This window comes from Nycticebus coucang, chromosome 8 (genome assembly GCF_027406575.1).
Source record: "Nycticebus coucang isolate mNycCou1 chromosome 8, mNycCou1.pri, whole genome shotgun sequence".
Taxonomy (NCBI): domain Eukaryota; kingdom Metazoa; phylum Chordata; class Mammalia; order Primates; family Lorisidae; genus Nycticebus; species Nycticebus coucang.
This window is the reverse complement of record NC_069787.1, coordinates 47,174,219-47,190,314: the sequence shown is the minus strand read 5'-3', so window position 1 is coordinate 47,190,314 and position 16,096 is coordinate 47,174,219. Positions and strand designations below refer to the sequence as shown.

At 45.9% G+C, this 16,096-nt stretch overlaps 1 protein-coding gene across 1 annotated transcript; it reads left to right on the top strand.

Moving 5' to 3' along the window:
• The first annotated feature begins 11,034 nt into the window (after positions 1-11,034).
• On the top strand, positions 11,035-15,631 carry LOC128591325 (5'-nucleotidase domain-containing protein 2-like). The gene is made up of 4 exons (XM_053598819.1): positions 11,035-11,180; positions 14,533-14,717; positions 14,974-15,048; positions 15,554-15,631. Exons 1-4 carry the CDS (start codon positions 11,162-11,164, stop codon positions 15,629-15,631), a joined length of 357 nt encoding a protein of 118 aa, XP_053454794.1. The 5' UTR covers positions 11,035-11,161.
• Positions 15,632-16,096: the final 465 nt, after the last annotated feature.

Genomic DNA, 16,096 nt, shown 5'->3' with positions numbered 1-16,096 from the left:
CATGGCTGCCAGTAACACAGTAATGAGATGGGTAGGTTGTGTAGCAACCCAGTGTCCCCTGCGCCTGCCTGACAGTGCTGAGAACCATTTGTCCCACAACTAAACAATGAGCTTGCAGCTTTAGCAAGGTGGCAATTAAGAAAATCCAAGCATATCTTCATTTACCCTGGTGGAGTTCGTTATTCTTGGCAGTTTGTGAAATTACAATGTTAAGTAAAGACATCACCAGAATGTTCTTAGCTTATTTGAAAACCTGTTAACTAGAAATAATGAAGTAAATTTGTATGCCTAATTGATATTTACAATCATGTGCAACGTCTGGAATGGGATTTTTTCATTTGCCTTTCTGCCTTTCTGTCATTCTGTCTTATTTTTTTGTTTGATGCCTTCTAAATTTCAGGAGTTTTTGTTTTATTTATTTTTTATCTTTGATTTTAAACACAACAGTATGTTTGGTGCTGCATAAGATGAGACATGCCTTCTGCAGAATATGAAAGACAAGTTTATGGAAAGTCTAAACCACTGGGCTAGGCTTTGCTTGAGGAATTGTACTCTTAATTATTTCTACAGTACAAACGATCCATGGAGTAAGTAATCACTAAATCCTTTCTAATTGGTTTTGGAATACAAACTAACTGAAAATATGAAAAGCCCTGTCCTCTCTGCTCAAGTGGTAGATGTCATTCTCTCTGTACCTCATGATAGCTGAAATATGGTTTGTTCAGTGTGGTATGTTGTAGGAAAAAATCAGGTCAGAGAATCAGCACTAAGACATAAAGCAGCTCTGTTATGTATTTGTTGGGTAACCCTATAGTCAGTATACTCTATATGATGCTGCAGTAACAAAGGACCCCAAGTCAGCAGCGACACAGGCAGCTTACAACAGCAAAGGTTTATTGTTCATTTGCATTGGTAGGAGTTGTCCACAGCTCTGCCTCCCCTCTTGTTTGATTTGGTACGTCAGTTGAAGAAATGGTCCTGTCTCAGAAACTGCTTCTCACATAGAAAGAGGTAGGGAACATGACAGAACCTCTTATGGATCTTAAAGTCTCTGCTTGAAATGACACACATTATGTCTTCTCATATTTCATTGGCCAAATCAAAACAACACGGACAAACCTGATAACAGAGGAGTAAAGAAATTAAGTCATCCCACAAACAGAGATCTTGAAAACCAAAAATCTACTGCAGTAATCTTTAGCGAGAGGCTAAAATTTAGCTACTCTGTAAAATGGGAGGATAGGACTGAGCATCTCAGAAATCCTATGCTTCTAACAGAATGACTGTGTAATGTTTGCAAAGCTGGGAAAGGGTGCAGATTGGGGAATTCAGGCAGTGTTTAAATACTGACTCTGAAAAAAAATGTATGAAATAGGCATCTCTTCTAGAAAATACAATGTAAGGCTTGCATCACATGAAGTGAAGTCAGAGCAACAGTTTGCTTGAGTTCACTAGTTTCAGAGTGTCTAACTAAGCCATCCAAATAGCATTATTTGAGCTGTACTAAAATCCTCTCCTGCCGAACCAGCCACAGAACCAGAGATTCTCATAAGTCAAGACATACCTTTCTGCCTTTTCAGGGTGCTCTCAGGATGAAAGATACAGAACCACATAGTGACACTGTTACCTCTGCAAAAGAATATATCCATATTATTGAAGGTGAGAAAGGACTAGACAGCTGTCAGACATTTTGAGAGAGACCCACAGTAGGTACACAGAGGGGTACACTGCAAGCATCCAGGTGCTGTAGATTAGACCTAAGGGCCAGCTCTGACTGAGAGCAAAGGACAGCAGTCATCCACATTACAAATGAAACTCTCTTTACTTTGTGAGGATTCCTACAGCAGATGATTTGGACAATTTTTTCCACCCCAACTTGACTTTTTCCTGTTATAATAAAAATCTAGCACAGTGAAATGTTAATATGTTTAACAGAGATAGAGCTGAGGTAGCAGAGAAAACCCACATTACTTCAAGGTCTTGTGGACCTGATGGTAGGAAGCTTGCTGTGTTATTTTTTATTGTACTACAAAGCAGTCACTGTCTGCCTTGCACAAAATATGGTAAATTGTTTGTAAGGCTAATTTGAGGCATAAAGCAGCAATATTTGTGAATGCAGATGTTTTTAGCACATCTGTTCAACAATCTCATGCTTTCTTACATACCCACACCTTTGCCACCTGGATGAATAAATATTTTCAATTGTAAAGGCTAAGTCACTTAAACATCCAGGAGCTGGGAACTGAAAGGAAGGAGCTGGGGTAAATTTCCCAGTTGAGCATCCTTTGGCCAGCAGTGTCCAGAGTGGCCATTTCTCAGCTGTCTCTCCCTGCAGGAGTGCCTTCCAGCCAGCAGACAGGTGGCGATGATATATGCCCCTTGCGCTGAAAAGCAGATAGAGCGAGAAGAAAAATGAAGGGATTTGCCAAGCCCTTTGTGCGGAATAGAGACCTCAACCAAAGGAAGTGGAGCGGAGCCATTCATCTTGGGCCTACCATCGTAGCTCCTTTTCTGGTGCTCTTGTGACCTGCCTTTTGAGCTCTGTGTCAAGGCAGTTTATAATGTAAGACCTAGGACCAGAGTTGTTTAACCTTGGCACTATTAACATTTGGGACTGATAATTCTGTGTGTGGGAAGCTGTCCTGTGCATCACAGAACACGTAGTTACTCCCTACTTCCTACCCACTAGCACCAGCAGCAACCGTCCTCCTCTAAGTTTAGACAACCAAGAATGTCTCCTGCTGTTGCTAAATGGGGATAAAAGCACCTCCAGTTGAGAACCACTGATCCAGAGGATGTGATTTTTGAGCCACCTGAGCCAGTCACTTGTTGGCTACGGCAGACAGCATGTGGCTTAAAGTGATGAGCTTTGGCATACTTCATGTTGAAAAGTATAAAAGAATGATCAAGAGTCTGGCTCTCCCAGGTTAGTAATTACCTCTGTTGTTATTAATTTTCCAAAGCAACCAAGTCAAATGAGTCATTATTATCTCAATCCCTCTGCCACGGCTGATTGATTTTGCCCCCCTATTGTTTCTAATTCCATGTAATGTCTGATTACACAGAGAAGCATTCAATACAATTCTCATGTAAGAGTCATTACAAATAGGCTTATTTCTCAGCTGCAAGTAGGTACAGACGAAAGGTTTTATATCACTTTATTGAAATAAATGTCTTACTAGAAGAAAAATGCTCAAGCCCTCCACAGATTGATAGTGTGGTACAAAAAGCCAACATAAATCAATACAAGCACCTGATGATTTTTAAATATGTTTAAGATGCATATTTATGATTTGCTTGCACTTATATTGTACAAATTAGGGCATTGATTCAATGAAAAACACTTTAACACATATAGTTCTTCTCATTGGAATTCTTAGTATACATCTGTTGGCTCTGTGTGGTATTTACACCTATCTGAAAAGACATCAGGAGCTTCCCATCTATCTTGGGGACAAACTTTGACAGATATATAAAATAGTAAACATGACAGAGGTAAAGTCTTTATCTTTATATAAGGCTGCATAATATTCCATGGTGTACATATACCACAATTTATTAATTCATTCGTAGATCGATGGGCACTTGGGCTTTTTCCATGATTTAGCAATTATGAATTGGGCTGCAATAAACATTCTGGTACAAATATATTTGTTATGATGTGATTTTTGGTCTTCTGGGTATATTCCTAGTAGAGGAATCATAGGATTGAATGGCAGATCTATTTTTAGATCTCTAAGTGTTCTCCAAACATCTTTCCAAAAGGAATGTATTAATTTGCATTCCCACCAGCAGTATAGAAGTGTTCCCTTTTCTCCACAAACACGCCACCATCTCTGGTCTTGAGATTTTGTGATATAGGCTAATCTTACTGGAGTTAAATGATACTCAAAGTCGTTTTGATTCTCTGATAATTAAAGATGATGAGCATTTTTTCATATGTCTGTAGGCCGCGCGCCTGTCTTCTTCAGAAAATAAATAGCATGAAACCTTTTCAGAAGCTTAAATATTAGCAAATCTAGTTCTGAATTTTAGAAAGAAGAATAAAAAGTAGACTCAGTATACCATTGACCAGTGTATTAGTAATAATCTCAGGAAATTTTGACCATGAAGGAACGGCGGCAGGCCTAAAAATTTCATCTTAGATTCATCTAAACTTGGCAGTTAGCACTCAGATGTGCTGAGGTTGTTTCTACTAATTGACTATATCTGTTGAATAGGTGGCTCATAGTCAAAATCTTAAGGGCAGTTAGAAGGCAAGGAGGCTTATAAGGACCTTTGAGAATAGGGTAGTGCAGGATTTTTGTATACTGAGGATTCAATACTGCATGAAATGGGTACCAGTCTCCATGGGGCATTTTGAGAGACCTGGGATGTTAAGAACCTATTAGAGCAGAACCTCCATAGCTGACCATCTCCCTACATTGACTATATCCTTAAACTGACCTAATTTTCATAGACCAGGCATGCACCACATGTATGTATCAGTATGGTAGTTACTTATGTTGACCACCTCTGTATGTTGACTGTTATAGTCCCTTGGGTGGTCAACTGCTGCTTTTAAATCCTCAGAAAGGAAATAGCAGAGGATATTAACAAATGGAAGAACATACCATGCTCATGGATGGGAAGAATCAACATTATTAAAATGTCTATACTTCCCAAAGCAATCTACCTATCCAATGCCATCAAAATACCAACATCGTACTTTCAAGATTTGGAGAAAATGATTCTGCGTTTTGTATGGAACCAGAAAAAAACCCATATAGCTAAGGCAGTTCTTAGTAATAAAAATAAGGGGGCATCAGCATACAAAATTTTAGCCTGTACTACAAAGCCATCGTGGTCAAGACAGCATGGTACTGGCAGAAAAACAGAGACATAGACACTTGGAATCGAATTGAAAACCAAGAAATGAAACTAACATCTTACAACCACCTAATCTTCGATAAACCAAACAAGAACATACCTTGGGGGAAAGACTCCCTATTCAATAAATGGTGTTGGGAGAACTGGATGTCTACATGTAAAAGACTGAAACTGGACCCACACCTTTCCCCACTCACAAAAATTGATTCAAAATGGATAAAGGACTTAAATTTAAGGCATGAAACAATAAAAATCCTCAAAGAAAGCATAGGAAAAACAATGGAAGATATTGGCCTGGGGAAAGACTTCATGAAGAAGACTGCCATGGCAATTGCAACAACAACAAAAATAAACAAATGGGACTTCATTAAACTGAAAAGCTTCTGTACAGCTAAGGAGACAATAACCAAAGCAAAGAGACAACCTACACAATGGGAAAGGATAGTTGCATATTTTGAATCAGACAAAAGCTTGATAACTAGGATCTATAGAGAACTCAAATTAATCCACATGAAAAAAACCAGCAATCCCATATATCAATGGGCAAGAGACATGAATGGAACCTTCTCTAAAGAAGACAGACGAATGGCTAACAAACACATGAAAAAAAATGTTCATCATCTCTATATATTAGAGAAATGCAAACCAAAACAACCCTGAGATATCATCTAACCCCAATAAGAATGGCCTACATCACAAAATCTCAAAACTGCAGATGCTGGTGTGGATGTGGAGAGAAGGGAACACTTTTACACTGCTGGTGGGACTGCAAACTAGTACAACCTTTCTGGAAGGAAGTATGGAGAAACCTCAAAGCACTCAAGCTAGACCTCCCATTTGATCCTGCAATCCCATTACTGGGCATCTACCCAGAAGGAAAGAAATCCTTTTATCATAAGGACACTTGTACTAGACTGTTTATTGCAGCTCAATTTACAATTGCCAAAACGTGGAAACAGCCTAAATGCCCACCAACCCAGGAATGGATTAACAAGCTGTGGTCTATGTATACCATGGAATACTATTCAGCCATTAAAAAAAATGGAGACTTTACATCCTTCGTATTAACCTGGATGGAAGTGGAAGACATTATTCTTAGGAAAGCATCACAAGAATGGAGAAGCATGAATCCTATGTACTCAATTTTGTTATGAGGACAATTAAGGTTATTGGGGTGGGAGGAAAAGCAGAAAGAGGGACGGAGGGAAGGGGGTGGGGCCTTGGTGTGTGTCACACTTTATGGGGGCAAGACATGATTGCAAGAGGGGCTTTACCTAACAATTTCAATCAGTGTAACCTGGCTTATTGTACCCTCAATGAATCCCCAACAATAAATAAATAAAAAAAAAAAAATAGCCGGGCATTTTGGTGAGTGCCTATTGTCCCAGCTACTTGGGAGGCTGAGGTAAGAGAATTGCTTAAGCCCAAGAGTTTGAGGTTGCTGTGAGCTGTCACAGCACGGCACTGTACCAAGGGCAATATAATGAGACTCTGTCTCAAAAAAAAAAAAACAAAAAAACTTGAAATGCCTCTGAATGGTCTGTATTATTAAGTTTTTAGTTAACAGAATTTTTGTTAGATTAATTCTTTAAGAATGAAACTACTTTAATTTCTCCATTTTTCTCCAAAGAATTTAAAAAGTATGGGTTCGAGATGGAGCTGCATATTTTTATGGCCCCATCTTCATTCACCCAGAAGAGACAGAGCATGAACCCACAAAAATGTTCTACAAAAAAGAAGTATTTCTGAGTAATCTGGAAGAAACTTGCCCCATGACATGTATTCTAGGTAAGTATCTGTGCTTTTTCATTTAATCACATTTATTCCATAAAAACTGATTGAGTACTGCTGTGCTAGACACTGTTCTGGCTGTTATGTATATAGCAGTAAAAAAATGTAAATCTCTGCTCTCTTAAAGACTTACATTGGGGCAGAGGTTGGGGAGTCAGTAAATAAATTAAAAAATAAGTACATAGAAAATCAGGTAGTAATTAGGGCTATGAATAAAATTAAAGCAGTATAATAGGATAGAGAGTAGTATTAAGGTAAGGTCCTGCAGTCAGACAAAACTTCACTGGTAGGAGACTTGTGAAAAGAACCCTGAAGGAAGCAAGGAAGAAAACCACTTGCATATCTGAAATTTTACTCCCTTTAGACACAACAGATGCCAGATGCAAAGGCATATTTGAGAAACAATAAGAAAGCTGGGTAAGGCCAGGCACAATGGCTCATGCCTGTAATCGTAGCACTCTGGAAGGCTAAGGCGGGTAGATTGCCTGAGCTCAGGTGTTGGAGACTAGCCTAAGCAAGAGTGAAAAACTCTAAAAATGCCCAACTCTAAAAATAGCTGGGCATTGTAGTGGGAGCCTGTAGTCCCAGCTACTCTGGCGGCTGAAACAAAAGGATTACTTGAGCTCAAGAGTTTGAGGTTGCTGTGAGCTGTGATGCCACAGCACTCTACCAAGGGCATCAAAGTGAGATTCTGTCTCAAAAAAAAAAAGAAGAAGAAGAAGAGTGGTTAAGGCAGGACAGGGGAATGTGATAGGGGATGAGCCCTCTGAGGTGGACATCTGATCATGGTAGGTTCTGTAGACAGAGTAGATGGGAAGTCCTGGAAGGGGTTGAGCAGAACAGTGGTATGAGCTGAAACATACATTAGAGGAATCACTATGGCTGCTGTATGGAGAATATGTTGTAAGAATAAGGTAAGAAACAAACCAGTCAAAAGATTTATAATCTCTGTTGGACTCTTAACCCTCGTAACGTTATTGTCCTGCATTCCAGACTCCTGTTTCGATTTCTGTTCTGTCAAGTATACCAAGTGTTTAGGGTAGTGTTTTCTTTATTAGATCTAATTGTATGCATCACATACCAGGATTATTTGGTAGCTCAGAGTACATGAGCCCATCACAATGCATGGTTTTGCCTAATTTTAGCAGAGATGAGGTCTCACTCTTGTTCAGGCTGCTCTCCAACTCCTGAGCTCAAGCAATCTGCCTGTCTTGGTCTATAATCCCAAAGTGCTAGGCATGTGCCACCTTGCCTGGCCAGGAGAGTCTTTCTAAATGAGCCTTTCTAAATGAGGTTTTGGGAAATACATGCTTCCTCATCCCTTTTTCCAATACAGTTAAATCATATATTTCATAGAATACTTTGGAGTTTCCTCACATATTGACATCACACACTGAAAATTTGTGAGTCATCTTTTGAAGTATATTCTGAACTATTTTTTAGGCATTTGGGGATTAAGTATAGATGCAGTTAAATAAATTAAAAATTATTTAATTTTAATTTAACAAAAAAAAATATCCAAAAGCATGTTTTTATTCACCTATCAAGTTATTTCGTTCAGTAGACTTAATGTTTTGGTAGTTGGGGGGGGGGGGTTTGTTGTTGTTGAGACAGTCTCTGTTTATCCAGGCTAGAGTACCATGGTGTCATAGCCCAACAGTGACCTCAAACTCTTGGGCTCAACCAACCCTCTTGCCTCAGCCTCCCAAGTAGCTAGGACTACAGGAGCCCACCATAACTTGCAGCTAGCTTTTTTTTTCTATTTTTAGTAGAGAGGAGGTCTTATTCTTCAAGCTGGTTTGAGCTCAGGCAATCCACCTGCCTTGGCCTCACAGAGTGCTAGGATTACAAGCATGAGCCACGGCGCCCAGCAAGACTTAATGTATTTTCAGTACATACTGAAATAACTTGTCTAATTTCTGCAGAGAAATTACTAATTTTCTACTTGTTCTTCATTTCTAAACAAAATTTGATCATTTGATTTTTTTGTGTGTAGTTTATTTTCCTCTTCTTCAAATGTTTACTTTTTTAGATACTGTTAACATTGAATTATTAAATATTCCTGTCTATAAAAACTATTATGATTAAGCCATCCATGGTGACCTATAATTCTAGCATTTTGAGAGATAGGCTCACTTGAAGCCAGGAGTTTGTGAGACCAGCCTGGGCAACACAGCAAGACGCCGGTCTCTTCAGAAAAGAGAAAAATTAAGCCAAGCACAATGGCTCGTGCCTGTAATCCTAGCACCCTGGGAGGCCAAGGTGGGCAGATGGCCTGAGCTCACAGGTTTGAGACCAGCATTAGCTAGAACTAGACCCTGTCTTTAACAACAGCAGGATGTTATGACAGGCGCCTATAGTCCCAGCTACTTGGCTGAGGCAAGAGAATCGCTTGAGCCCAAGAGTCTGAGGTTGCTGTGAGCTGTGATGCCATGGTATTCTCCCAGGGGGCAACAAAGTGAGACTCTGTCTCAAAACAAAAAAGAAAAATTAGTCAGGCATGGTGGTGCGTGACTGTAGTCCCTGCTACTCAGGAGGCTGAGGCAGAATTGCTTGAGCCTAAGAGTTTGAGGTTATAGTGAGCTATGATAATACCAGTACACTCTAGTGGCATTTTTTTTTTTTTTTTTTTTTTTTTTGCAGTTTTTGGCCAGGGCTGGGTTTGAACCCACCACCTCTAGCATATGGGGTCGGCACCTTACTCCTTTGAGCCACAGGTGCCACCCCTGGCGTTTCTTTTCTTTTCTTTTTTTTTTTTTTCCAAAAAAAAAAAAGAAATTGGCCCAGGAAGTTGACTCACACCTGTAATCCTAACACTCTCAGAGGTTGAAATGGAAGGATTACTTGAGGTCAGGAGTTTGAGACAAGCTTGAGAAAGAGCAAGACCTTGTCTCTACTAAAAATAGAAAAAAATTAGCCAGGCATATTGGCAGGCACTTGTAATACTAGGCAGGCCCAGGCTGGTTCAAACCTGCCAGCCCTGGTGTATGTGGCCGGAGGCTTGAGGCAGGCAGATCACTTGAGCCCAGGAGTTTGAGGTAGCAGTGAGTGTGATCATGCCACTATACTCTAGCCCAAGGCTACAGAGTGAGACTCTGTCTCAAAACTATATATATATATTTTTAGAACTTAATAAAACAGTATAAAAATTTGCTTGCAAATATTCTATAGTTAAAACCATAATTTTTTAATGAATATTAAATGTTTTAATTAAGTCTGTCAAACCTTAGCACTGAGGGAAATTTTGACATCTTAAAATTTCAATTTCTGGATGCCACAGCAGTCTAACCTGAGCAACAGAGTAGGATTCTGTCACAAAAAAATAAAAATTTCCAGTTCCTCAGCTGCCGCCAGGGTGCTTGTTTCTTCTGAGGAAGCTAAGGCCGCGTTGGGGTGAGGCCCTCACTTCATCCGGCGACTAGCAGTTCCAAGACGTTAAGAGGAATTTCCTAGGAAAGTCTAGCGATATTGCTAGAAAAGACCAGGCATCTCAAGAGAGGGCCTGAGCCTGAATCCAAGAGCTGAGTGGATCATGCAGCCATTTGCTGTGGTCAGAACCAAGTGGGTGCAGTGACCTCTGCCCCACTGCTCTGCAGCACACGGCCTAGTCATCCTGCTCTGAGTTGTAAGGGTCACCCGGAGGTACCCGGAAAAGGGCTGCTCAGTGGAAGTTGACTGCACTTCAGGTCCTGCGGTCTCACCTAGTGTGGGACCGGCACTGGGGAGGGCATGGAAAGGGGTCTTTATTCGCTAGATGAGTTGAAACAGCCCAGGCTCCGGTCAGTGGGCAGATAGGGGCCGGAGGCGGGGGACAGGTCCTGGGGAAAAGAAGCACACGATCAGGGGCCGGAAGGACCCAAAGGCTTAGGGAAAGGGCTGGAGGAACCAGGAGCTCAGGGAGAGGCGGAGGACCCCGGGGTTGGGTGGACCCGCCGCGCTCCGGCCCTCTCCTGTGCCTCGGTGGTATGGAGCCTCACGAGGACGGTGGCTCTTAGGCCCTGCGACTTCCGACAGAAGGGGCCACCATCACCACCGTGACTACCGAAGGGGGGCGCAAAGTCCTCCCCCGCGCAGGAGCTGGGGGGTAGGAGCCAGGGCGTCCGCCCCGCCCGCCCGCCCGCGGGGCTCCGGACCTCCCGCCCCCCGGACCGCACCCATTGGCCTGACGGGCTCCGTGCGCCGCGCCCATTGGCCGGCTGCTGTGAGGAGCACTGGGGCACCGTGGCGGGCGCGCAGTCGGAGGGCGGACAGCGGCGGGCTGGGCCAGGGGTCGAGGGCTGCGCTGGCGGCGCGCAGTGGACATGGCGGGTGCGGGGCTGCGGGCGGCCCCTCTGCGCTGGCTTCTGTGCGGAGGCCAGGGCGGGCGGCGGGCTGCCTCGTCCTCGCCCTCCTGTCCTAGCTGTGGCCCCCCGGGTCCCGGCGCCCACTCCCTGGCTCTCCGCGCTCCGCGCCAGCCGGCAGAACCAAAGTCAACTCACACTTGTGGGCTCGCTACCAGGACATGCGGAGACTGGTGCACGGTGGGTGAGCCGGAGCGGTACGTGCGCCTGGGGGTGTCTCCCGCGTGGTGGACAGAGCGCCAGGGCACCACCCCCGAGCCGTCGCGGGCGTCTCGCTGGGGCCCCGGAGTCCGAGGGTCGGTCAGCTTTTCCGGAAAGGCTCGGGCGGAAGGCTTCTTTCCTGGCTTGGTCTACAGGAGCTTGAGGCTCCTGAAGTGGCCGCACTCTTTCCTTGGGTTCCCGCGTGCGGGGAGGCCGTTGCGGAAACGCCCCCAAGCCCTTGTTCTGCTCCGGTCCTTAGTGTTGGGGGTGGGGGGTGGGGGTGATATGGACAAAGCCAGACAGTGGCGTTCGTCCGGACAGGCTCTTGGGGACGGCCCTACCTAAGCTGACGCCGGCTGGACTTTTCAGACGCTCTTGATTTCACCCTGGAGGTTCAGCGCACTCGCAGCCCACAAGGCAAAGGCATTGGTGAAACCAGACCAAGTCCCCCAGTCCCCTGTAATCCAGAAGGGCTACTACAAACCTTGACCAGGGCTGCGCGAGGCGCTTACCCTAGGGTGCTCCTCTAACTCTGCCAAATGGGATGATGAGCTCTGAGACACCCCTTCCAAAGCAAGGGCAGCCTGGGGTGCACTGGGGTAGCCAGAGAGCTGAGAGCCCTGGACATCTGCCCACTTGTCTAGATATGTCTAGTGGGACCCTGCCCCTGCAGCAGGCACATGTATGTGGTTTGGATTTGTGGGCCTTATCACCACTGACCAGCTGGATGAACCTCGGGGAGCCTCATGCTCTCAGATCTCTGCCCTCAAGCTCAAAACACAGTCTTGGGACCTCTGTCACAGATTGTGGTGATAACTAGAAAAGAGCCAGGCCAAGAATGGACAGGGGAGGTTCAGAGGAACCCCAGGGTTGATGTGGCTTTCATTGTCTGATAGACAAAGTAGCCCTGTGTGAAAGAGTCCAATGGACTGGACAGGGGCTTCCACTGCATCTGTATAAAGACCTAGGGAGTCATGGGTGACTGAAACTCATTCGTGACAAGCTAAAGGCAGAATAGTGGAGTCCTATAAGCAAGGGTTGTTGAATGGTTGTTTTGAGGCCCAAGATCGGCCCTACCTGGCCTGTGTGGTGACATTGGAGGGCTAGGCTTAGGGGCACGCAGATCTCAACTCCATTGCCAACTGTTCAGTAGTTTGGAGCAAGTCCCTTCACCTCCCTGAGCCCCAGTTTCTTTCTCTGGACAATGGAGGAATAAGTGTGATTACATCACAGAACTGGAATAAGGATTAAACAAGACAGGTCTCCAAGGCATCCACAGGTGGATGTGACTGCCAGGAAAGGGTTGGCACCAGGACCTGGACCCATGGGCAGATGTGGGAGCTTGGGGCTGAGGAGAGAGGAGAGTGAGGGCTGGACAGTGAGGCTATAAAGGTTGCAGGCCAGTTCAGGATAGTGGGGAGGGCACATCCTCGCCTGGCTCTACACACCACCACCACCCTATAGAAGAGAGTGGGACCCTGTGACACCTGAGCTATGGTTTCCTTGGTCCAAAAATTGGGTCAGGAGGCTAACTCCTTCCTCATTCTGCTTTATTCCTCAGAGGATTGTCTGTCCCTGGGCCCCTAGGAACATTCTCAAGGACACAGGGCAAGGCCTGGATTTAGTCAGGGTCATGGAGAGGGTGAGGCTCAGGGTCCTGGCAACACCAGGTGAGGGGCATCTGAGAAGCAGCTTCCTAGAGGGCTGCAGTCAGCTGTGTCTCACGTGCATCCGAATGAAGAGTGTCCTGTCTGTACCCATGGATCTGCAGAGCCGCTGCTCTGTGCTGGCCTGGGAACCAGCCACACCTACTCCCCCACCCACACACTGCACTTGGCTACAAAAGAAAGGGGTAGGGGCAGAGCCCTGTGTTCCCAAGGAGCCTCTAAGGCAAATGCTCTGGGCACGGGAGCACATCAGAGAGGTGTCTGCCTCTTGACTGCAGCAACTGCCAGACATGCTGTAAGGCCAGGGGCTTCTCTGTGTTTGGGGCTAATTGTGCCTGAGACAGGCATCCTGGAGACTTGGACCTGGGGTCTGTGCAAGGCAGTGCCCTGTGCACCTAGTCCAGCCTGCTGTCCCCTCCCTGTATCCCCTATTCCTGGAGTGACATGGAGAAATTGGGGATAGGGAGCTCATGAGGGTCTTGAGAGGTACATGATCTATTTAATCCTGCATATGTGCAGGGTGGGAATGCCCCTTAGTAAATATGTAGGTCAGTACAATTTTTATTACCCCTTTAGAGACAAGGACACTTAGGTCTGGGATCTGAGGTGATATTCCTAAAGTCACAGCCATGAAAGGGAGGGTATGATCTCATCGTCAGTGTCTGTGCCCTTTTCACCACATCCCTTTTCCCATCAACCTCTGCCATTAAACAGATGGGGAAATCAAGGCAGGAGACCTGGCACCAAGGAGCCCACTCTGCTGTTAAGTCAACTGTGGCCCTTTGGGAGCGGCCAGAGACTTGGGGAGGGGGCATGACTGCATCCCCAGAAGAGAACAGCCTGTGTTCCAGAACCCAACATCACACCTTCCCCCCTGTTGTAATTAGCAATGTTCCCTGGCTAGAGCCAGCAAATGTCATTAGGTGGGCTGGCAGGCAGCTGAAATCTGATTAGAGGGACCTGGCTCTCTGGGCTATAGCAGGTGCTTAGACCCAGCAGCAGAGGGGCTCCCCACCCCACTAATGTTTCTGAGCCCCAGTTCCAGCTCAGGCAAGATGGAAAGACAGCACAATGGCCTCAGCCACATAGTCTGGTTCAGACAGAGCCAGCACCCTCTGGGTTGGAGTCCCCCTGTGCTATCCCATGGGGATGGCCCATGGGCAGCTGGACAGCTGAGAGAGCAGTTTCTGTCCAACAGGGACCAGACAGTGGTGCTCCTGAGTGGTTTTTGAGCAACAGGAAAGATTTGCACTTTAGATAGGCCCAAGAGCAGCTGTTCTGGGCTAGACAGTGAAGAGCTGAGAGCCAGCCTGCCTGCCTCCAGGGTGCTGCCAGGGCTCCAGCACAGCTGTGTATCTGATGGGGCTTTATGGCAAGAGCCTGGAGGAGACACAGGCAGGTATAACTAGGGTGCCCAAAGGGAGGAGCTCCAGTTATGGGCTCAGCCCACTGCCAGCTCTACCTTACCCAAACCACGTGACTCTGGGCAAACGACTTATCTCCAAACCTCAGTTTCATCATCTACAGCATTAGGCTGAGAATTGCAATTGTGAGGTATTTTATGGGGCTTACAGAGCTGGGCACCAGTCAAGTACACAGGATCCACTAGCTGCTGTGGTGTCACCATCCTCACTGTGCCACCTCTTTGCATCTCCTGCTTTTAGACCTCCTGCCCCCTGAGGTCTGCAGTCTCCTGAACCCAGCAGCCATCTACGCCAACAACGAGATCAGCCTGCGTGATGTCGAAGTCTATGGCTTCGATTACGACTACACACTGGCCCAGTATGCAGATGTGCTGCATCCTGAGATCTTCAGTGCTGCCCGTGACATCCTAACTGAGCACTATAAGGTGAGACCAGCCAGGCGGGGGCCTCTGCCACCGCCAGGTCCCGGAGGCTAGAAGGTACAGCTCATCCCTTTGGGTACCCCAGTTATACCTGCCTGTTTTATTGTCACTGCTCCAGAAGTGCAGCTTGGTCTAAGCCCAGGGCTACCCTGGCCTGGCAACTGCTCTGGACAAGTAGCTGGATTGACCCCCTAAGGTGGCCCTCCAGCCAGGTTTGGCAGTGCTACTGGCTTAGGCCTGGGCTTCTTTACCCCAACAGTACCCAGAGGGGATTAGGAAATATGACTACAACCCCAACTTTGCTATCCGTGGCCTCCACTATGACATTCAAAAGGTGAGTGGCTAGATGTGTATAGGGGCTACTTCCTAAGCCCCCTCTCCTCTAGAGGGGTTTTCTCACCTGACTACCTCCTCAGCCTCAAAACAGTAGCATCCTCTTGGTATGCATGATCCCCTGGATACCATCCATCTGGGGCTTTGTGTGGGGTAGAAGAAGCCAGCTTAGGGCCAGCATCAAAACTACCTCAACACCGGCTCGGCTCCTGTGGCTCAAGCGGCTAAAGTGCCAGCCACATACACCTGAGCTGGCGGGTTCGGGTTGGAGTCCAGCCCGGGCCCACCAAACAACAACAGCTGCAACCAAAAAATAGCCAGGCATTGTGGCAGGCACCTGTAGTCCCAGCTACTTGGGAGGCGGAGGCAGGAGAATTGCTTGAGCGCAGGAGTTGGAAGTTGCTGTGAGCTGTGATGCCACAGCACTCTACTCAGGGTGACAACTTGAGGCTCTATCTCAAAAAAAAAACTACCTCAACACCCATCCTGGTCCCTGGTGCCGCCAGAGCCTTCTGATGAAGATTGACGCCTTTCACTATGTGCAGCTGGGAACAGCCTATAGGTCAGTGCTGACTCTGCCCTGACCCCACCCTATGCAGGTGGGGGGCGGGGTGACTTAATTGCTGATATTTCTCCACAGCTGAGACTTCAATCCAAAGTATCTGTTTCACTAGGGTGGAACAGAAACCAGCTGAAAACAAGGCAGAACCATTTAGACCCACCACACAAGACAGGGCCCCAGTTTCTCAGGCCACAACACTGTACGGGCCCTCGACAAAGCCCCAGGGGAAAAAATCAGAGGGAGTAAAACAACCATGGGGCAGAATCAGCGGAAAAACTCTGGTAACATGAATAACCAGAATAGATCAAACCCCCCAAGGGAAGATATGGCAGATGCAATTGAAGATCCCATTAATAAACAACTGGCTGAGATGTCAGAAATTGAATTCAGAATTTGGATTGCAGACAAGATTAACAAAGTGGAATTAGGAATTTGAGGAGAAATTCAAAAGATGTCTCAAGAATTTAACGAATTTAAAGACAAAACC

Bases quoted from the DNA above. Each gene is read 5' to 3' on its own strand.
- LOC128591325 (XM_053598819.1), top strand. The intron at 14,718-14,973 runs GTGAGACCAGCC...TTACCCCAACAG, and splicing joins TCCTAACTGAGCACTATAAG to TACCCAGAGGGGATTAGGAA. The intron at 15,049-15,553 runs GTGAGTGGCTAG...TGGTGCCGCCAG, and splicing joins TCCACTATGACATTCAAAAG to AGCCTTCTGATGAAGATTGA.